The sequence below is a fragment of the Aulonocara sp. 'chitande type north' Nkhata Bay genome, linkage group LG6 (assembly GCF_057382095.1).
Source record: "Aulonocara sp. 'chitande type north' Nkhata Bay isolate Kocher_YH1m ecotype deep benthic linkage group LG6, A_spYH_male_GT1.1, whole genome shotgun sequence".
Lineage (NCBI taxonomy): Eukaryota > Metazoa > Chordata > Actinopteri > Cichliformes > Cichlidae > Aulonocara > Aulonocara sp. 'chitande type north' Nkhata Bay.
This window is the reverse complement of record NC_141349.1, coordinates 25,857,031-25,878,800: the sequence shown is the minus strand read 5'-3', so window position 1 is coordinate 25,878,800 and position 21,770 is coordinate 25,857,031. Positions and strand designations below refer to the sequence as shown.

General features: G+C 39.9%; 2 protein-coding genes across 4 annotated transcripts; one reads left to right on the top strand and one right to left on the bottom strand.

Annotated features, from left to right (window-relative positions):
• The first annotated feature begins 340 nt into the window (after positions 1–340).
• wfs1a (Wolfram syndrome 1a (wolframin)) lies at positions 341–14,645 on the top strand. Its single transcript, XM_086295890.1, has 12 exons — positions 341–692; positions 1,110–1,670; positions 3,942–4,021; positions 5,597–5,741; positions 5,817–5,990; positions 6,260–6,340; positions 6,424–6,563; positions 6,712–6,849; positions 6,945–7,190; positions 7,884–8,162; positions 9,387–9,550; positions 9,730–14,645. Exons 2-12 carry the CDS (start codon positions 1,115–1,117, stop codon positions 10,913–10,915), a joined length of 3,189 nt encoding a protein of 1,062 aa, XP_086152016.1. The 5' UTR covers positions 341–692; positions 1,110–1,114; the 3' UTR covers positions 10,916–14,645.
• Positions 12,985–21,583, bottom strand: ppp2r2ca (protein phosphatase 2, regulatory subunit B, gamma a). 3 transcript variants are annotated; one of them, XM_086295893.1, is made up of 10 exons: positions 20,673–21,583; positions 19,833–20,203; positions 19,340–19,437; positions 19,033–19,216; positions 18,190–18,302; positions 17,756–17,933; positions 16,470–16,634; positions 16,209–16,378; positions 15,771–15,862; positions 12,985–15,487 (listed from the first exon to the last, which is right to left on the bottom strand). In XM_086295893.1, exons 2-10 carry the CDS (start codon positions 19,894–19,896, stop codon positions 15,190–15,192), a joined length of 1,362 nt encoding a protein of 453 aa, XP_086152019.1. In that variant the 5' UTR covers positions 19,897–20,203; positions 20,673–21,583; the 3' UTR covers positions 12,985–15,189. The 3 variants fall into 3 exon arrangements, with proteins under 3 accessions (XP_086152019.1, XP_086152018.1, XP_086152020.1); XM_086295892.1 differs by having other exon boundaries at positions 19,833–20,077; XM_086295894.1 differs by having other exon boundaries at positions 19,833–20,026.
• Between the last annotated feature and the right edge of the window lie 187 nt (positions 21,584–21,770).

Genomic DNA, 21,770 nt, shown 5'->3' with positions numbered 1-21,770 from the left:
AAGTAACCGAGAGATGGTAAACAGGTATACATAAGAATCTCCTATTTTAATTCATATGCGATTGTGTTTGTATCTGATGATTACAGCAATTGTGACTTATATAATTATCTTGGTTTTATTTATTAGTCATTTTAATGATTTCTATTTTACTTTCACAGCATCTCAGGGTGCAGGATCGCTGTCCTCTGCCATATGGAAAAGACACAATCGATTAAGTGTAGGCCCGTAGCGTTTGATCTGGGACCCCGTAATCTACTTACATGTGTCTACTGCTCTAGCTATAGCTAAAATAACTGCACGTCCAGGCTTGAACTTTAAAGCAAGACCTCAAGTTTGTTTGTTTTTTCTTTTTAAAATTGGAAGTGCATTGGGGAAATGTTTAAAGAATCGCCATAAAACATCCGCAAAGCATCTGTCACAGGTTTAAAAAGCTAAAAACCAATCAGGTAAGCTGTTCCTTTGACGGACATTTGCAGTCCTTGCAGTGCGAGAGCCTGTTTTAAGAGGGCGGGCCACAAAGTTGTGGCGTCGTTTATAGCCCAGAGTTTGACGGCAGCGAGCAAGTGTGCGTCTCTGGTTACGCGGGGCTGTTTGGTGAGGATTAATCTGGAACATGGAATACACACTCAACATTCAAATCCAGGAGGGTGATTGTCTTGAATCCTAAAGAAATCTGCTCATTTAGTAAACAGGTAATGATTATTGCTTTACTGTATGTCATCATAGCGCAGTTTTAATGTTGAAGATTTGCTCTAGTTACTGACGTTCCGAGTTCTCCTGTTGCCTATTACTTCATGTCAGTCCCTGCTTGCTGCTCTGATGCTTTAATGCGGAGTAATTACAGTACTTTCCCAAAGCACCTCTCATTTACCTTGCGTTTTCTCAAATTTTTATGCTGTTGTATATTTTTTTAATTAGCCTTTTTCTTGCTTTGCACTTTTAGCCTGCTTTATGTAAGAATTTGTTAAGTTCAAAACTTCAATGAGAAGATCTGTTGTTATGGACGTAAAATGTCTGTAGGTGAATCCATCAAATTCTGTAACAGGGAGTTCAGAAAGTTCACTACCCAGCTAAAATATACATTTTCTCTCACCCTGTTTTTATTTTAGGAGAGATGGAGAAGGATTTGTCATCAACACCAACTAGTGTCAACGTCCAGGGGTCGAGCCCTGTCCTGGATATGCCCTCTTGTCCATCCCCCATGCAAATTCCTCTTACACCCATCTCCAGTAACCTCTCTGCTTCTCCCACTCAGCATGAAAAATCACCAACCTCTCTGGAACCCAGAAAATTACCCAGTTCTTCGCCACCATCTACACATACTACCGCTAAACAGATGGATCCCCCCCTTTCCTTAGACAAGTCAAAGCCCTTATCTCCTGCTGTGTCTCCTAGCTCTACATGTAAAACCGTTTCTACTAATCCCTCCCTTAGTGCTCCGATCAGAACACCCCTACCAGCTTCTCTCACCCTTGCTGACCCTCAAACTTCCACAATTTCACTCACTTCCGACCTCACATCTGCCTCCTCAACAGCTACTTCCACCACGGCTTCCACATCTTCATCCATGGCCTCCGCAAAACGCACTTTTGCTTCCATGGCCAAACGGGTAATCATACAGGAAAGACTTAGAAAAGCTGAGGAAGAGGATGCCTTTGATGAAGAGGATGGTAAGAATAGTTTCATTTAAATTGAGGGATTAAATGACAGATTTTGAAGGTTCAGTGCTGCTGAGAGGATGTCATAGACCAGTTGCTGTGTTAAGGTGATAAGCCTTCTGCATGCTTTGGAATGTCTTTTCATGTAACCCTGTCCCGAGGAAAACACAACTCTTGTCAAGAATCCAGATCCACTTTGGCTTCCTTTGTTTACTCATTTGAATACCGTGCTGTAAAACATTTTGGGATGCTTTTTTTCCCAGTGAATTAAACACAATAATCGAAATAATGCAAAAGGCTTTTACTTAAATATCTCAGCAACTTGTTATGGCTTGCATTTAAATCTGTAGGGCATTACACAGGGACATTATGACTTTGGTAGTCTAAAACTCCAATATGAGGTTCAAATCTATGAAACAATATTAGTTGCGTTGCCGTGGAATTTTGTGCACAAAGTCATGTCCCCTCATTGATAGAAATAATACACCTTTTTCATTGTACATCATGATATGTTTCATGTATCACAATAAATATTTTATCTGTCAAGTGCACTAATTTTATAACCTCACTTCCAAAAGTTGGGAAGGTGTAAATGCAGTTTTAAGAAGAATGCAATGATTTCCAAATCACATAAACTCCATATTTCGTGGAAAAATATACAAAGGCAATCTGTAAAATGCTGAAACTGAAGAAATTGTATTGTCATTGAAAAAATATGAATTTTGCAACAGAAAAGTTAAACAGAAGTTGCTCATTGTTTAATAAGTCAATTTTACAGCCTAAATTTGGTTGGTTAGCAGCATCACTGGTTTAAAAATGTCTGCCAAGAGTAACAATAGGAAGGGTTCAGCACTCTCTGAAAGTTTAAATATGCAAAAAAGTATTACTATTTAAAGTTTATTCTATAAAAAAACAAAGCACAAAAAGAATTTGATTGTGTCATTGTACACTCAAAAATTAACACTCGCGTTCATTAATTCTCTCTGGCACAGATTCAACAAGGTGCTGGAAACATTCTACAAAAATTTTGGTCCATTTTAAAATGACAGCATCATGAAGGTGATGCGGATTTGTTGGCAGCATAACAATAAAGTGAATTTCCTGCCCCATCACATCCCATAACTGCTCTGCTGGATGTAGACCTGGTGACTGTGGGGCCCATTTGGATACACTGAACTTATTGTCATGTTCAAGACACCACCCGTTTGAGTTTCCTGACATGGTGTTTTATCCTGCTGGAAGCAGCATTTTTTTTTTTTTTTTAACCCTACAAGAAGATGGCTAACATTGTTAGCAACAACACTCAGGTAGCCTGTGGTGTTTAAACTATGCTCAGTTGATACTAAGGAGTCTACAGTGTGTCAAGAAAATATCCTCCCTAAACCTTGGTACAATAAAAAATGCATTGTACTTTCATGTTGCATATATCAAAATCTGACCCCACTATCCAAATGTCATAGCAGAAGTCAAGACTCCTCAGACCAGGCAATGTTTTTCCAATTTTTGTGTTGTCTGGTTTTGGTAAGTATGTGGGAATTATAGCCTCAGTTTCCTGTTCTTAGCTGACAGAAGTGGCACCTATTGTGGTCTTCTGCTGTGGTAATCCATCTGCTTCGGGGTTTAATGTGTTCTCAGAGATACTCTCCCTTGCATACCTTGTTTGTGAAAGTAAATATTGAGTCTCCTAACTGTCTCCTGTCTCCTAACTGTCAGCTTAAAGCAGTATGGCCATCTTTCTCAGACCTCTGGTAACAACAAGGCATTTTTGCCAAAAGAACTGCTGCTCACTGGATATTTACTCTTTTTCAGACCATTCATAGGAAACCCTAGAGATGACTGTGTGGGAAAGTCCCAGTAGATCAGACTGTATAATCAGATTTTTATGTATAATAATAAAACTGTTCATAATGTACATTTTCCTTAAGTACTTTAGAAAACCGACACTCTTGTCTCATTGACATTTTGTGGTATTTCAATATATTCCATAGCTGTTGGAATTGAAAACAAGATCCTGGCTTCACCAGTTGGAGATCTGCTATGCGTGATAAGCTGTGACATTTGAAATGCAGTAAGGGCTAAAGTTGAAGAGTGTCAAGCCCTTTTCTTAATGGACAGCGGGGGGACAGTTATGAAACTTTTACAGCTGACAAGTGCTGTGAGGTAAAAACTGGGCACGGTGTTGCTGGAAGCTTTGAGGTTTTGTCAAAAAGTTATTGGCAGTTAATTAAAATTGATATACATGATTTTTTTTTTTATTAAGACATATTGTGTCCTCTCCTGCAGATGAAGAACCAGAGGAAGACGTGTCTGTGGAGCAGCTTGAGGAGAAGGCCATAGGCGGTGATGCCAGAGCTCAGGCCCGTGTAAGTGAAAGCACATGCACAGACATGCACAGACAGGCTCTTGGCATTGTTTTCAGTCCTGCAAGCTGACTCAGTCTGGTTTTCAGCATGTGCCTATTTTGGGCCACTTGGAAGATGATCCCACAATTTCAGTGTGACACACTAATATACTGTCATACTTACAAATCATTAAGAAGTGTAAAAGTTAAAGCATACTGTAGCATGTACTGCTGCTGTATAAATAACAATGCAAAATTCACACTCTGTTTACTCCATGTTGTCTGCCAGCGCAAACAAATTCAAGGGTGGTAGAAGTGACATTCCCAAGTGTCTTGTCAACATTTGGTTCAACATTCTCTTGCCAGATGTCATGTATTTGCACATACCCACTGTCTAAATAAGGAGAGGGTGTGCATATCTAAGAGAACACATGCAAACCTGAGACCATATCAGTACAGCAGCTGGATGCTGAGAAGCATTGGTAGGCTTTCCATTTGTGCATTATGGTATCCCAATAGGCAAGATACACATTATAATATTTACAGTACTGTCCAATACTCCAATTCAAAGCTTTATTTTATTTTAAAAACATTTTGTCACTCTAGCAATTAAAATAAGTTTTATGATGGTATTTTCTTTGTTTGTCTGATAGACACAGGAATACACAACTGCAGAACCATTAAAAACGAAGACACATCTGATTCCACACAAATAGGGACATTTAATAATAACTGAGTGAGAGGGAAGTTTATGAAATGACAGTTAATATTAGAAAGCAGTCACTTGATATGCCACAGGGGCCACTGCTGCCCCTGTTAGTTAGACATGACGAATGCCCCGACGGCTACAGAAACAGAAAATAATACATTCTGAAGTCATGTGTTCTTGGTGCATTATATGAACTTTACTATGAACTGTTTTGAATGGAGCTCACAAACAAGTGTAAATCCAATAATCCTTGAGGATTGTTCAAAATAACAAGAGAGCTACTGGAAATACAAGTTCCTGTTTAATTACATTTTTGTGCCACTGCAGATTAATTTTGATGACAGTGAATGTCGTAGCTGGAGGTGTTGCTTTTTTTTCATCTGTCTCTCCCATTTTTTTCATAATATTAATATTTTAGGAATACCCTCAGGGAAGTTCTTAAGCTTTAGCACAAACGTTCACTTGATCTCAAAAATGAAATTATTATTATTTGGTTACTAAAATTCAGAGGTCAGTGTGACCTCACGTAACACATTTTTGGCCATAACATGCATACACCAATTATGACCAAAACACTTCACATACATTTTTAATGGGATAAAATTAATATGCGATTCTGTTTCTGTCCAAAATACAAAAGAAGCTCAGCTATGATTTCACTATGGCATAATGTTTTATGATAACACTTTTTGGGGCATTGTTCACTGCTGTATCTTGGGAGCTAGCAAAAAGATTGTAGTAGACATACAGTTTTGGACATACACGATTTTTTGTAGTTTTGCCTTTAACACCACAGTATAACAAGCTTGCTTAAATACATATCCATGCATGCAGTACATTAAGTAAGCTGAAATAATCTGGCCCTTTTACCTCTCCTCTGTCTTTCAGCTTGGTCAGCACTACTTGGGTCTTGCTAAAGAGAAGGATAGTGAAACAAATAATCTGCTGGCTGTTAACTGGCTTGTTAAAGCAGCGAAACAGGGAAGAAGGGGTGCAGCAAAAGCCCTGCAGCGCTGCTGGATCCAGAAAAAAGGTTCATTTAACACAAGTATCACATGTGTTAAAGTCTTTATGTTTCTGTTCTATAACTTAAGCTCACTTCCACTAGGAATCACTCCAGAGAATGAGGCTGATGTCCGCAGGTTGTCGACAGAGAGTAAGTTTGAGCTGGCAGTACGCAAAGCAGCCATGCTGATGTACTGGAAGCTAAACCCAGACAGGAAGAAGAAGGTGACTGTATCTGAGATGCTGGAAAATGTCAACCAGGTGAATGCAGTTCCAGGTAGGAGAGACAAACTCAGCCACAGATATTTTGATAAATTCATCATTAAAAAGTATTAACTATTTTTGAATGGTGAAAATAATGCTGCATGATGTACTAGTGGCTATACCTAGAAGGATTTAGTATGCTGTTATGCAATAGCTGTCACTACTGCTGGAAATATGAGATGCCCCTGTGTGATTTTAATATTTGCAGCTGTTACAATGAATAGTTTCATGTTACCAGCTTTCATCCAGCTCAATGGTGGTGTGGTCATTTCTCACCAACAGGTGGCACTGCAAGCAGCAAGGTTCCTGTCCCAACTTCGAATCAAGCCCAGAAAGTGTTGGGGAGCATGGTCAGCAAAGAATGTAGGTATCCAGAGAGGGTGGAGGAGCGGACCAGAAACTATATTGCATCTCCACCTGTAATTATATCTCTCTTTATCTCTTAGCCAGTCAGATGGTGGACCTGGATGAGTTTGTTGAGATGACTAAGAACTATGCACAGGGTATTGCCCCGGCTACTCCCAAGAATGGCAGCCAAGTCTCAGCCACAACTGAAAGCCCTGCACTTCATTACAGTCGTACAGGGGTAAAAAAAAAAAAAAAAAAAGAAAAGAAAAGAAAAGAAAAAAAAGGTTTACACTTTACATAAGCAGAAATAAACTGTTACTTGAACATAGTTTATTTGATACAGCATGGCTGTGAATGTGTTTGTGTTTGCAACTGTGTTTTTAAAGCACAAGGCTGAGTCAGTCTCATCAGGATGCAAGAAGTCAAACAAGAGTGCCTGGAGTTTTGGCCGAAGTGGGATGATGCTGCACACTAGTGAGACCGGAGCCTTTAGAAGGGCCATGGACATGAAGTCACAATTAATAGTACCTGTTACCTCATTATTATTTCACATTTTAATAGTCTTTTAAATGTGTTGATATTCTCTGTTCATCTTCATATCCGTCTCTCTTCTCCTCAGATGCTGCAGTACCCACTGCATGCAGTTGTTGAGATAAAGGAGCATCTTGTTGATTGGGCATCACGGGCCGGTGTCCAGTGGCTGAGCACAATCATTCCAACGCAACACGTCAATGCTCTCATTTTCTTCTTCATCATCAGCAACTTGACGGTGGATCTGTTTGCTTTTGTTATCCCTCTGCTTGTCTTCTACCTCTCCTTCATCGCCATGATCATTTGCACGCTGCGTATTTTCCAGAGGACAAAGGTGAGCATTTCCTTTCAGTTTCATTTAGTAATTTTCACACAGTTAGCAGGACTGTCAGAACCCTGAAAGTTTACATGAAAGTTTATGAAACAAAGTAATTTCTACTGTAAATGTGCATTTATTTTTGCATTTCTCCTTAATCAATGAAATTATGTAGTGCTCAACCAATTTATTACACCACAACCAATGTAAGGTTTATGCTAAATCTGCCCTACATTAACAGTACTGGTAATTATCAAATTACCAGTAAAAAAAAATACCACAATCAGTATTTTTAATGCAAAAATATAATTATTGTTTCAAATTTACTGTGTTGCTAAAAGTTGCTTTTTATGCTAAATGCTTTTTATTCTGCAAACTTAGTATTTCTGACCCCAAAGATACAAAAAAAAAGGGACACAATCTCAGATTTAAAATTTGCAGCACATTAAAAAAATTCAACCAACCTCAATCCACTTTGAATGCCTATAAATCAGAAAATATTTATAGCATGAATGTAAACTTTGCGGACGACATTTCTGTACAAAAAAGTCAGCTAATGCTAAATGGGATAGGTGAGAATATGTTTTCTGTTGTTGTTGTTTTTTTTTCTTTAATTTGTTTGATATTGAATTTCAGTCTAAATACCCTGCATTTAAATTTCTTTGGAGTGCTTTGCTTCCTTTCACTTGTAAACTTTCCCCCTTTTTCTAGACCTGGGAGAACTTTAGTGCCCTGACATCTCTGCTGACACGGTTTGAACCTGGCCTTGATGTGGAGCAAGCAGAGACAAACTTTGGCTGGAACAACCTTGAACCGTACCTCTATTTTATCTTCTCCGTCTTCTTTGTAATTTTCTCCTTCCCTGTAGCAGACAAGAATTGGATCCCCTGCTCTGAGCTCTCGACTGTGGCCATCTTCTTTACTGCTGTCAGCTACCACAGCCTCAGCCCAAATGCCACAGCATATGCACGCCGGGCAATGGTTATAGAGGTCAATTGACTGAGTGATTGAATGATCAGAATTACTGTCTTGCCTGTTGCTAAGTATAATTTACACTAATAATATTGCTGCTTAATTAATCATTTCATTCTTAATGAAATGATTTGGAATTTCTAGGAAACCACTTGTTTGCCTTCTGTCATAAAAACGTGTAGCAGCAACATGACATTGATAACAGAGAAAAAATATTTTTGTAAATACTGGGAAATCTCAGATTTGGGAGTTGAAGTTTTATTTTGCCTTGTAAAACCAGAGTTTGACATAATTTTCTAGTAATGCCTTTTTTAGGCATAAGTTGCATAATTAGCCTGATAGTGACCACATGCTTTCATTCACTCGTTGTTGTGTACGCTGTGTGGCAGGCAGAGGTAGGACCCAAAAGCAGGACTCAGACACAAAGGGATCAACTGAAAGACGCAGCTGAGACTATTTAACCACAAGGGTACTAACAACCAAAAACTCAGAAATTAGCAACTAGGAACTATAAACTGGTAACAAACAACTAGGAGATTAAAACTAGGAATTAACAAGTAAAACATGGCACACATGGCAAACAGGGACAACACGACAATGTGCAGTGGAAGAGAGAGGACTTAAATACACACATGATAACAAGAGGATGGGACACAATGAGAACTAATACAGACAAACAGGACAAGAGAAGCAAAACTTAACAAACTGTACACACTACGAGAGACTGTCAAAATAAAACAGGAAGTACAATAACCACACAGACAAAGACTAAGAAACAAGTGTTTGACACTGGGACCAGGGGAGAAACAGACATGGGAACAAAACTGACTGAGGAGACAGAAAAGAAATACTAAACACGGAGATAAGAGTAAAACAAACATGAAGACAAGTCTGATAAAACAGTCTGTGGAACATAGGAGAGGCATGGAAACAGAACCTGAAGACTAGATGGCAAAACTAAGGCCAGAAACTACAAGTATTACACAAAACAGAAAAACAACTAAAAGAACCAGAACTACGGATATAAACTAAACCATAGAATGGGTTAAAGGGTTTTTATGTGTACTTAACCTCAGTTTTATGAATGGAAAACATGCAATGCTGTTGTGCAAGGTTTTAACAAATGTCGACAAAAATCTCTTTCCTATTTATAATCTTAATGTTTTTATGACAGTGAAATAAAACAGCCTTCTCCAAGTTAATCAAAACCTCTGTTGTGTCCTTGCATTTGGTTTAATCCAGATGGCATCATCTCTCTGTTGCCTGACGCAGTTCTTGCCACAGAACATGACGGCGCTTCATTTACTGGGACGCACCTTCGCCACTCTGCCACTGGGGGAGTCTGTGGTGCTGAAGCTCAGTCTCCCCTGCTTGCTTTATGTTTACCTGTTCTATCTGTTCTTCAGGTAAGAAAGATTTGGACAAACTGAAATATTGATTACTTATATTAGTAAAATTCTCAAACTGGTCTTACTCCTGTCTGCCGTGTTGTTTTATTCTATGTTAAAATGACAGATTTACTCTTCAGACACTTAAAGTAATCTCAGAACTTTTTACCCCCTCCTTTTTGTTTCTCCTTCCTTAGCATGGCGAGGTTGCGTGGTTTCCGGGGAACTTACTGCTTCCTGGTTCCGTATCTTGTGTGCTTCATGTGGTGCGAGTTCTCAATGGTCCTCCTCCAGAATTCCACTGTTGTGGGTCTAATCCGCACTTGTGTGGCTTACTTTCTCTTCCTGTTTGCCTTGCCTGTTCTGGCATTTGGTCTCGCCACCATGCTCTTCATCCAAGTGTTTAAGTGGTTCCTCGAGCTAGAACTGACAAAGATGATTGTGACTCTGGTAATATGTGCGATCCCTGTCACCTTGCGGCTGTGGACGCGGTTCAGCACGTCCATTCTGGATGTCTTTCGCTCACTGACTCATCGGGGTCCAGTCAAACTCATTTTACTCTGCATCTCCATGGTCCTTCTATTCTTCTCTGTCTATGTGTACCATGCAGAAGGTGAGAAGGTGTACAACTCCACCCTTACTTGGAGTCAGTATGGCCAGGTTTGTGGGCCTCCTGCTTGGGAAACCAAAGGCATAGCCCAGACACAAATCTTCTGTAGCCACCTGAATGGACACAGAGTCACCTGGACTGGGTGCTTCAAGCAAGTCCGTGTGGCTGAAACAGAGAATGGGGCACAGTCTGTGATCAACATGTTGCCGGTGTTTGTGGGAGATTGGCTGCGCTGCTTGTACGGTGAGACCTATCCCAAATGTGAGCCAAAGAATGCCGCAGTTGCAAATCTGACAGCTGCAGATTTGACAGCCAGTTCTGCATCAGGGCCTGTTTCACTGCCAATCCTCCTTCTATCGCAAGATGAGGAAGAACTGTGTCAGCTCAAGGCTCTGGCTAAACATACCTGCCATGTCAAGCGTTTCGACAGCTACCGCTTTGAAGTGACAGTGGGAATGATCCAGGATGAACGTGGAGAGAGAGAGGACCCAGCCAGAGATATAGTCCTAATGGCGACTCATGAGTTCAGGCAGGTGCTTCTAAATCTGAGCCCTGGTAATAAGGTGGAGTTTAGCACCAAACTGGAGGGACGTCTAGGAGCCAGAGCTCCAGCCTTTGAGTTGAAAGCTATCCACTGTCTTGACTGTCCTTCTTCAGTGCTCACTGGAGGCAGGCAGGTGAAAATAGAGAGAAACTGGAGACGTACCACAATGAAAGCCCTGAAGTTTGCATTTGATTTTTTCTTTTCCCCATTTTTGTCAGCAAAAATTTAAAACTAGTAATTAAAAGTAGAAATAAAATAACCTATTTGAGTCTCTCCAGAACATCATCTTGTTTCTTATGATGTTAGTCTAGAAGCACTGATGCAATTAAAATAGTATTTTTTTAATTGGATGGATCTATAAAGTTTGTGTTCCTGTGCATTAGTTTATGCAGATCCTACTTTTACTTCATCTACAGCAGTTCAAGAATCGTCAGACACCAACTTTGGCAAGACTCATGATCTGTTTTATTTTCAAATCCATTTTATGTCTAGCTAGAGTTAAACTTATACACACACAACCTAATATATAATAATATGTTATAATATAGTTATAAAGAACTGGAAGATTGCTGTAATTTGATGGTATCCAGCTGTATGCAAGAAGGTTAATGCTGGGTGCTGTTCTCCTTTGAATACCTAGAAAACTGCACATTTGTTGAAAACAAAATAGCGACTGAGTAGATTTTATATCTGCCTTTGTATTTAGAAATTTATCTAGAAATATAGTGTATGGTTAAGATATTTGCATTTGTATTCTGTTTATATTTGTGCATTTTCAAATGCATATTTAAATATTTTTATGGAAATATATGACACAAATTTAGTGATAATATATATGCATTTCTGGCTTCCTCTGTTAGGCAATATTTTATGATGTTGTCTTTAAACTTCCTGGTCTTAACTTTAATTTTAGCATCAGATTTTCCTGTCTCTCAAGCTATGATGCACATGCAGTCATTTTGAAAAGCCAGCATAAAACTTTCATCAAGGGGGGGTTGCAGTAAACTTGCAGATTTTTGTATTACACATATCAAAATGCATCAAATGTGGTGCTGTGGATTATACACAGATATCTACACTTTGGTCTGATCTGTTTCTCATCAAGACATCGTTCCAGAAGTCTTGTGGTTTGCCCAGATGCAGATCTGCAAACTTAAACTGTGCTGACATCTTGTTTTTAGAGGAAGAGCCTTTCTCCTGGAACCCCTTCTACCCAAGTTGTACTTTTTATAAATTTACTATCATGAACTTTAACATATTCAGGCCTATAGAGGCTAAGATATAGTGCTTGTTGTTCTTGTAGGTGATCTGAGAGTTACACAGTGTGACTTTGGAGTGAATTTGCTGGGGCATCCCCTCATTGGAAGATTGTGGCATTTTGTTAACACACATGAGAATGCTCCAGCCCAGAAAACTGCCAAAACCTCTGCTTTTATAGAAGTGCTCACTTGCTGATGATCAATAACCAGACGCAAATAAGGTTGAACTTTGTGCAGTTCTGTGAAAACTTTCGTTATCACATTAACACACACTAGACCTCCTTTTATGGTATTTCTCAAATGTATGCAAATGACAAATTTAAGACACACCATGTTCATTCCATAACAATTAAGAATTACCAGGAATGTTTAAAATGTGTTGTTTCACTGAGTTGAACACAATATTGGTTCAAGTTAAGAGACCATTTTGTTTACAGAATCCGAACCTTTAAAGAAAAACAGTTTTTATCTCAAAATTTGCCAGTTTGGAATTTGACTGAAGAAAGAGGTACTAAAGAAAATATTGTACACATAATTAAAATAAGCCCTGTGAAAGATTGGCGATGTGCCCAGAGTGTATCGCCACCTCTCAACCCTAAGCTCCATAAGCTCCAGCAGCCCTGAATTGGATACGTGGAAGAAGATGGATGGACGGATAGTTAAAATAACAGTAATGAATGATTAATTTATTTTTGAAATGGGGGTTTTCCTAGCTATCTGGTTTACACAGTACAGTAATGCAGTGGTGGTGTATGAAAAGCTTTACACATAAACACTATCAATCTGTAACCTCAATGCTCGTGTGGTTTACAATTGCTGACGTTGAGCCTCGACACTGTAAATGTGAGTGCCTTTTTTTTTTCCACTGGTGGAGTTAAATGGGGTGTCTATTAAAATGCTTGAATTGGGGGGGAAAAATCTCTTGTGAAAGGTTTTATTCAGATTAATATATATTTTTTATATATATTTCTTTTTTGGTGATGAGATAAAAAGCAGAATCTATTAAATGAGGACAGACATTAAAATGAAATCCAACACATTTTTGTTAGATTTTATGTTATTTTATTAATGCACATTCCTTTCATTCACCTCATATGAGTTATGTTTTCGTACTGTTAGATTTTTAAAGCATGATAGATATACACGCTAGTAGCATTGAGTAATGGCGACATGCTGCTGCTGCTGTGCTCCCGAACACAAATCGTCTCACTGGTTGTATGTGTTGGTGGTTATGATGCGATTACAACTGACTTGTTCTAAACTACATTTCGCCACTGCAGGGATGAACCTCGGAGCTTACATAATGCTTCACAAGGCCCTTCACTATGTAAAACCGTTTTCTTGTGGGTTGTCGTCATCATGGATTTTGCTGTGTCGTACATGTTAAATCAATAAGTGAAAAACTGTACCTGCACATGATAACACTGGCTGGTAGTGAAGACAAAAAATATATATGCCCATAAGAAAACCATCTTAGCTACAGGCAGATAACACAGATGTGTGTGAACAGCAACTTGGAAAACCAAACGGGCATGAGGGAGAGAGGAGGAAGCAGGTGTGACAGCAGTTATTTCTTTACACTGTTGATTCTTCAGATTTTGAAAATGTGCAAAGGGACTTGATATTCTCTACCTTTGCACTGGTTATGTTACCCCACCCACTACAGTACACATTTAAACCACTTACAATAATCCCATCAGGGCCAAGGTCACTTGAAAATAAAGTACTTCACTGTAAACAAACAAGTCTCACGCGATCCAACACGGACATCACCTTACTGTACTGCTGTACATCCCAGGCTTTCAGAGTCGCACCGCAGAGTAGCATGTGGCGCTGTGAGGTATACGGTGTAATGACATTAAGATCTTGTGATAGTATGAATTCACATGACATTACTGCTGTGATGAGCTATTGCACTGATGATAACCTCTAACCTCCAAGCACACTGGACACAAAGTCAACTTTGATTTAAATTTGGGAGTCTCAACGATAAACGATGTGCTTAGAATTCAAGTTTGTCCAAACTGCAAGATTCCCCCATCAATACACACACTGCCTCCTTCAACTGCTATGTTTTCTCATATAAGCATGTGGATTTGTTTCTTTCCTCTTTTTCTTTTTTTTTCTTTTTTACATGAGATTACCATGATACAGCAATCAAAACACAATAAGGGCTTAATATACACAACCAAACAGTTAGTGTTTTTTGTGCACAATTTTACCCCGTCCTCTCTACAGCCAGCGACAACTACCTATATACTGCTACGAGAAAATATCTGATAAAGTGTGATTCCACAAACCTTATTATAAATGAGATCTCACACCGATTTAGAGTGTCCTTGACAAAATGCTTTTTTTTCTTAGCTCTCTGGAACTGAAAATTGGTACCGCCTTTAAAAAAAAACACAGACTATTTACAGCAAACAGTAAAAAGAGTGTGTACATTTTTTTGTTACCTGTAGAAGAAGAGCTCATGTATTAAAGCAGGAATGGTGCTGCACTGTGTTTTGTTAGTGTTATTATTGCAACGTGAACGGGGAAAAGATTACGGGACAGTTATTCGTGCGTTCCCCCAGAGCACTGCTCTGAAGGAGAGACTGAATTGCTGTTGTCACACGACAAAGAAGAAAAAACTTTTAGGAGACTGTTGTGAACTATACAATAACACCATTCCTGATACCTCACCCTAGTGAAAACAATTAGATTTGGATTAAATGCCTGGTAAAGTTTTCCAGCCATTCTATCGGTATATTCTGTAGCATTTAGAAATTACCTCTCAAATGCTAGCTAGCACATATCTTCCATTTTTATGTGAAAGGTAACCAGAACATTAATGGGAAGTGCAACACGGTGTGAGGAACAGCACTGAGTCACTGCAGATCGAGAGGTGTCCCTGCACCTCATTGACTGCCCCAACAGTGGGGCAGTTAGACAAACATCTTCAAAAAGTGGAAGTAGAGTGCAGCCAAAAATAAATCAATCAATCAAATGTCCCGATGGGTACTAGATCAGTTCAGTTCGGTGATTAGATTAAACACCTTTAAATAAAATGAACTGAATAAAGAGTCTTGTTATTTTATGATTATTCCAATTATGTACAGACTCTGCATCAAAGCATGTCATCAAACATGCCACTCTCCATGCCCTCGATAGAACATCCAAATATATTCCAGTCACTCTTTGCATTTCTGTGACACTTTGATAAAAAGTACTGTGTCTGCTTCTGTTCATATTTCCATTCTTGTCACTGTGCCTGCGTTTCTGGGTTGACACGATCCTGGAAGATGTACAGATTGTTGGTGGCTGCTATGGCAATTATATTTTCAGATGGGTGCCAAGCCATGTGCAGGATTTTCTTGGTGAAGTCCAAGCTATCGACGCCCACATCGCCCCTGCGACGTTTACCGCCAGTGTACACACGGCGGGTTCGCAGTACGGCCCGGGGCTTGCTGCTCTCTCGCCAGGCCTCCAGGGTTACGCCTCGGCCTGTCTCCCTGTCGAACATCCGGAAGAAGCTGTTGTACGCCCCTGTCATAATCACGCTGGATCATGGAGGAAAGGAGAGGCGAAAGGAAGTAAAGAGCGGGAAGAGACAAGCGGTGTTCATGGTAGAGGGGGAGGAAAAGAGGAAAAAGCAAACTGAATACACGAGGATTGATTTGATGTCTGTAAAGCTTGTCTCTGGGATTGATTTAAACGTCGGATAAAGCAGGAGGCCGGGCATTTAGGAAATCACTGTAAGCAGTAACACACTGACACAGCAGTCTGTTTTTGCTTCCAAATCTACTTAAGCTGTACTTTGTCTGTCCCCCCACCGCCTCTTACCTGTCTGAGCTGTTCCAAACACACTCAAACTTGTCAAAGATGCAGTCGTTTTCGTAGAGGGAACACAGCTTACTCCTCAGGTATTCATGGACCTGGGGATGATGCAAACAGTCAGCTTAAGTTTTGGGGAAGGTAGCATTATCCTGCTCAGGACGCTCACATTTTGGCATTTTAATCTTCTTTCTTGTACTTTGCTCTCATGTATAATACACCGGCAGTAAAAATGAGAAAAGGCTTCCAGATTTTCTTTGGGATCAAGTTGATGCTGCTGAATTATGCTGATCAACTGAATGAATTGTGTATGAATGTAAAAATATATGTATTTTGAATTTGAAAAGCATAACAAACACCCAAAATTTTCAAATTTGATTCAGACAGATTTTATGTCAGACAAATAATGAATACAATTTCCAAATAGGTGCAGGTAAAATCCTCTACCTGAAAGGTCTCCACTGGGCCTTTATCCATATTGATATCCCACACCTTAGCGGTGAGGTAGTCTCTGGTCAGCAGGTAACGTCCGCTATGGCTGAACTTAACATCCGACACAGAGGAAATAATCTCGGAGAAGAAGGAGCGGTTCCCTGGATCCTCAGGCTCCTCAAAAACTAATCAGACAGAAATATAATTGCATTGCTTTCGTGAGAGCAGGATTCCTCATGCACAGCTTGCAGTAAACTCTTTAAAATGTTTCCTCACGTTTGGTATGTTTGTCGCAGAGAGCCGAGGCTCTCATGTCACAGAGGCGCAGCGTTCCCTTGCTGCTGCTGTACACGAACAAGTGGCAGTGGTGAGGGTGGAACTCTGCCGCTGTTATCACCTCCGTCAGATCCTCCATGTTTGCTGGTTTGATGTCTACAATATCTGAGAAGCAGAGCCATCAAGGAACAAACAGCGCAGACATTAAGCACCACATAAATCTGGCGAGCTGGGTTTCTACCACAGCCACACCGAATTCCATGACTATGTTTACATTTTGTCAATTGAGGCAGCAGACATGCAAACAAATCACTTATATTCATTCATGCAGTCTTTTTATTTTCAGATGATCTACACGTTCACAACCTAAATTCATAAAGACATCCCGGAAAAAAAAAAAACTGCACCCCATCCTATCCCCAATATGCATGCACAGGCTGTTCCTCTCTGTTCTATTTGTGGTAGTCCTGTGTGGCTCAGAAGAAAGTGTACTGCCGTGTGAATTATTTAAACTCGTCTTCCATAGATGCCTCTATGATTTTCTAGGTCAGCTTCCATTTGAATGGGGAAATCACAACATGCAGCCAGTCCCACATGCTACCACCTGCACTGACTACTCAGCATTATAATGGAAACACAAATCCAATCAGAGTCACGTTGTTTACATTAAGTATAAATCAGAAGATGAATTTGGATGATTGGTTATGATTACTGTACATAACCTGGAATTGGCTCCGTGATATTTTAGGCATAAATTTAGATAACAGTGGATGAAATACAAACACAGATTAGAAGCATATGGGATGCGTTCCCAACACTGCTCAATTTCTTTTTCTTTAGTAAGGAAACTACATACATAATGATCAATACTGATAACTAAAATCATGCACACTAACATAGTAGCATGAATTGTTTTACAGTGTACCTTAACACAATTAAAATGAGATTTTATCCTTTATGGACACTTCACCATAAAATCAAACACAAAAAAAGCTTACTGACGTATATTAAACTTTTTCTTTTTTTTTCCCTTTTGGTGTAGACAGGAATCTTTACCTGTTTAGGTATATTGTTCTCATTGCTGTTTTACAATTACCATAAGGATACAGTTATACTTTAACAATGAACAGTGATCTAATTCATACCGCTGAATTCTCTGTAAAATTGAAGGAGTTTCCACCACACAAAAGTCTGAGAGGAGCTATAGAATTATTTAAAGCAAATGGTCATGGTTGGTTAAACTGAAAATAGTGTGTTATAATACAAAAAAAAGACAGTAAGGATACTGAAACTGCGGTCTGTGATGCCCAGGTGCCACATGTTGATGCGGAGGTCGTCAGCAGACAGGTAGGTTTCCCCATCGCTGTTGACTGAGATGGAGTTGACATGGTAGGTATGTCCATTAGCGAATACTCTTCTGGGACGGACCTCCACCATTAGATCTGTAGGTTTCAGCACTGGCACCTTAAATGGTGAGAGATAAAAGATTTAAGGCGGAAGGGAGGAGGTGATAGGAACAGGAGGAGTAAATCATAGGGCAAAAAGAAAGACAACAATGAGAAAGGACATAATTGGAGGACAGTAGAGCCATGGATCATTTAAGGACAGGAGCAAAAAGACAGACACTTGATTTGATGATTAAATGTTAGCCTGATAAATACTTGTATCAGGCATACCCAACAAAATGAAAGTGTGCAGTTGTATGTGTGTGTCCGAGTACCTGTAGAGAGGTGATGGTAGAGATGTCCTTGAGCCGTCCCTCCTCATCTTTCAGGTTGTATCCTTCTGGTCTCTTGTCTCTCTCGCTTACCTTCCACAGTTTAATAGTCTTATCTGTGACAGGCATCGGGATTTGCGTGCCAGAAAATGATGATTACATTCGTCTGTGAAGGTTCTCAGTCATCCAGGTCATCGTAGTCAAAGGAGCTTGCAAAGAAAAGCGTCTGGACTTCTTTGAGTTGCTAGAACTTAAAGAAGTCCAGACGCTTTTCTTTGCAAGCTCCTTTGACGATGATTACATTCATTGAAAATTGCAAAGCACAACAAAAATCACATTTGCAGCTAATTTAAAACATAATACTTAATTCATGCACCAAATTTAGATTTTTTTTTCTGTGCCATTATTGCACCCGTAAGTGAGACTCCAAAGACTATCTTGATGTTATTTAATTCTATGTAGGTAATAAAAGATGACACAAGGCTGCCATAATTTTGGAAATTGGAGGTAGTTTGAAACCAAAGTGTGTAAGCGATACCTGTGCCATATCAAGCAAAAACAACTGCTATTTATAACAAATCTCTCTCTCTCACTATCTCTCAATATATAGATAGATAGATAGATAGATAGATAGATAGATAGATAGATAGATAGATAGATAGATAGATAGATAGATAGATAGATAGATAGATAGATAGATAGATAGATAGATAGATAGATAGATAGATAGATAGATAGATAGATAGATAAAACCTATATGCATGTATACTTCCTGTACTTCATTTTACGACAACCAACAATCAATATGATGTTCTGATAGAGACTGAGAAGTCACTGATTTCTCACCATTGGTGGAGAGGAGGAAATGTGCTGCGTTCTGCTGTGGCAGCCATCTGATCTTGTTAATTTTTTCTTCTATCTCCACACTCTTCAGGTAGTCAAAGTCAGGCTCGTGGCTCTGAAACGTGCTGTAGACATTGTACTCCCCAGAGTCCCCTGTCTCGCCCACCTCCTCTGATTCACCTTTCGGCTGCCCAGGGCAGACAGTGAGGAAAACACGGCTTTCAGCATGCATTTACAGTATGTGTACGAAGCTATTTTTTTTAAAAAAAGCATGTGTACAGAAAGTGGTGGTTTTGCATTGTAAACTAACCTCAGTCTCTCTCTGAAAGATGACCACCCGGCCACCTTTGTCCCCCGTGGCCAGAAGGTCCCCTGTCTGGTTAAACTCCACTGTAGAGATGACATCAGCTGTAAGGAAGATAGGAACATTGGAGGCAATTAAACAAAAGTATAGAAAGAAGAAAAGAAAACCGCAGCAATGATAGAGTAGCGAGAACGTTAGGCAGACATGGCAAAAAAAGCACAGATGATTAAGTGACCATAACAATGTAGAAAAGGCTGGCAATGAAAGAAAAATTAATAAAATCACATATTATTTCAGTTACTCTAAACCATAAATCAACCATTTATGTCTATGATGCCTAAGGAAAATTTAAATTATGAAAGTGTCTGTTGCTGAGTCAGGCAGTGTCATCATACATTCCTTCTACTGTGCAATGCAGGAAGCTGAAATTAATCTGTTCAATTATACCAGTATGTTATCTGACACCACAGAGATGGCAGCGAGACATCGTCCGCTCTACCTTCAGTGACGTAGTCTCGCAGGAAGGTGTGGTTGATTTTGGGGCTCTCAGCGTCCTCGCCCATCTGAAGCTGAGGGAGGGTGACCCGCCAGTGCGCCCGTCCTGAGGGGAAGGGTCCAATCCGTAATGTCTCTCCCCACCCAGTCTCCGCCCATGCTGGTAGGGCCTAACGGCGCGGCCTGGAAAAAGGCATCCTGGGAAACCAGCCGGCAGGAAGAAGAAAAGGCACGTCGAAGAGATTGAGACTGGAATGCAAGGGGCGGGGGAAGGAGGAACAGGGTTTTAGGAAAGAGGAATGGGAGTGAGAGGAAATTAAGATGCAGGAGGACAGAAGAGAGAACAGTGGATGGAGAGCCTGGTGATGAAGACAGCTTTGGAAAGGAAAGACGAAGGCTGTCATTAGGTAGGCTGACAATATGTGCGCACAGCATGGCAAATGATGTGACCTTAGTTAGACATTCAATGCATTCATTAGCAAAGACACGTGTGTAGACGAACAAGGCCTAGTGGGTGCTGAATCAAATCACAGTGCTGTAGAATGAAGGAAAAGCAACAAACAACTAGAGCAGAGAAAAGCAAAAGATGAATCCTTGTGTTTAAGCTCAGAAATAAGTACATAATGAACATAGCATGAGAATGAAAATATCAGCTGCTACATTCAGCCCTACCACTGGTAATAATGTTCCCAGGGTGTGGTAGTCCTCTTTGACTACTTGCCAGATTCCTGCTCTCACATGCACGCACACTTCTCAAAAAGATAGTCCTTGACAGTGATCAGAGGAGAATGCGATGTCTTGCCTGTGCTGCAATAAGGAGGGAGACAGGCCTCAGCACACCTACCAGTCCGCCTGCTGCTGTCGCTGCTGCTGCTATTCCTGCTGCTGTTGTGTTAATGGACCTCTGCTGCAGTGTACTCAAACAGGCCTGCGTGTCTTTCCAAGTGGGAGGAGAAGGGACAGAGAAGAGAGAGCAGGGGTAGTAGTGAGAGGAGGAGAGGCAAAGGAGGAGAAAAAAGAGAAAGAGAGAGGGATAACGAGGAGGATGGAGGTCCGTTGCCTGCTGATGCTGTGGATCTGTGCAGCATCCAATGTGTCATGGCAGCCTCCTACTGGAGCAGCCAATCACAGTATAGCTGTCACTGGAGGATCCACCCACTGCAGGTGATGAGAAGTACCCAAGACCAGCAGAGGGAGCCCTTAAATACTGAGTGGCACATACCAGCATGCAGTTTTCTGTCCAAAGTAAAAATAATATTGAGGACTGCAGAGCAATTTAAACAGATGAAAGAAAAATTCTTTAAAAGAAACTTTTAAAACCTCACACACCAATTGATGGTATGTTGCTACAATTTCAGTTATTTGTCTCCAGAAAATAAAACATGATAAGAAAAGGATAAACAAGATATCAGTCAAAGAATGTTTGAAAAGCCCTTTCTTATTACAGCACTGTGTGATATTCCCTAAAAACTAAATAAACATTGTTCTGGTCACCTTGCTTTTATGATCTTCGGCTTTTCTTTTCTTTTCTTTTCTTTGCAAGGAGTACAATTTATGTTATGTTGTACTTATGTTGCACGGATAAATGTATTTAACAGAATCTGGCTAAATGAAATGTACTTGACTGGTATACAGTTGGCATTCAGTTTACACCAAGCCAAATAATTAGGATTAACCTATTATTTGCTATTTAAATGAGGACATGTTGGTGCTTTTTTGTTATTGTACAAATAAATATCACAATAGGTTGGTTTTCCTAGTTCTAAGATATTTACTTTTTTGGACACTTGGACACAGGTGTTAAATTTAAATGACGAGTTCATAACATGTACGAGCCGGGGGTTAGAGCAAATCCATTTAATCAGGTTCCTTTAGTGGATATCGGCTAAATAAAGGTCAAGGGATTACCTTGACGCAATCGTTTTCACGGGCTCTTTATGCT

Bases quoted from the DNA above. Each gene is read 5' to 3' on its own strand.
- wfs1a (XM_086295890.1), top strand. From the start codon at position 1,115: ATGGAGAAGGATTTGTCATCAACACCAACTAGTGTCAACGTCCAGGGG. The intron at 6,850-6,944 runs GTACCTGTTACC...TCTTCTCCTCAG, and splicing joins ACATGAAGTCACAATTAATA to ATGCTGCAGTACCCACTGCA. The intron at 9,551-9,729 runs GTAAGAAAGATT...CTCCTTCCTTAG, and splicing joins CTGTTCTATCTGTTCTTCAG to CATGGCGAGGTTGCGTGGTT.
- ppp2r2ca (XM_086295893.1), bottom strand. From the start codon at position 19,896: ATGGGCGAGGACGCTGAGAGCCCCAAAATCAACCACACCTTCCTGCGA. The intron at 17,934-18,189 runs GTACTCGGACAC...TCACCATTTAAG, and splicing joins CTACCATCACCTCTCTACAG to GTGCCAGTGCTGAAACCTAC. The intron at 15,488-15,770 runs GTAAGAGGCGGT...TCCATGATCCAG, and splicing joins GTTTGGAACAGCTCAGACAG to CGTGATTATGACAGGGGCGT.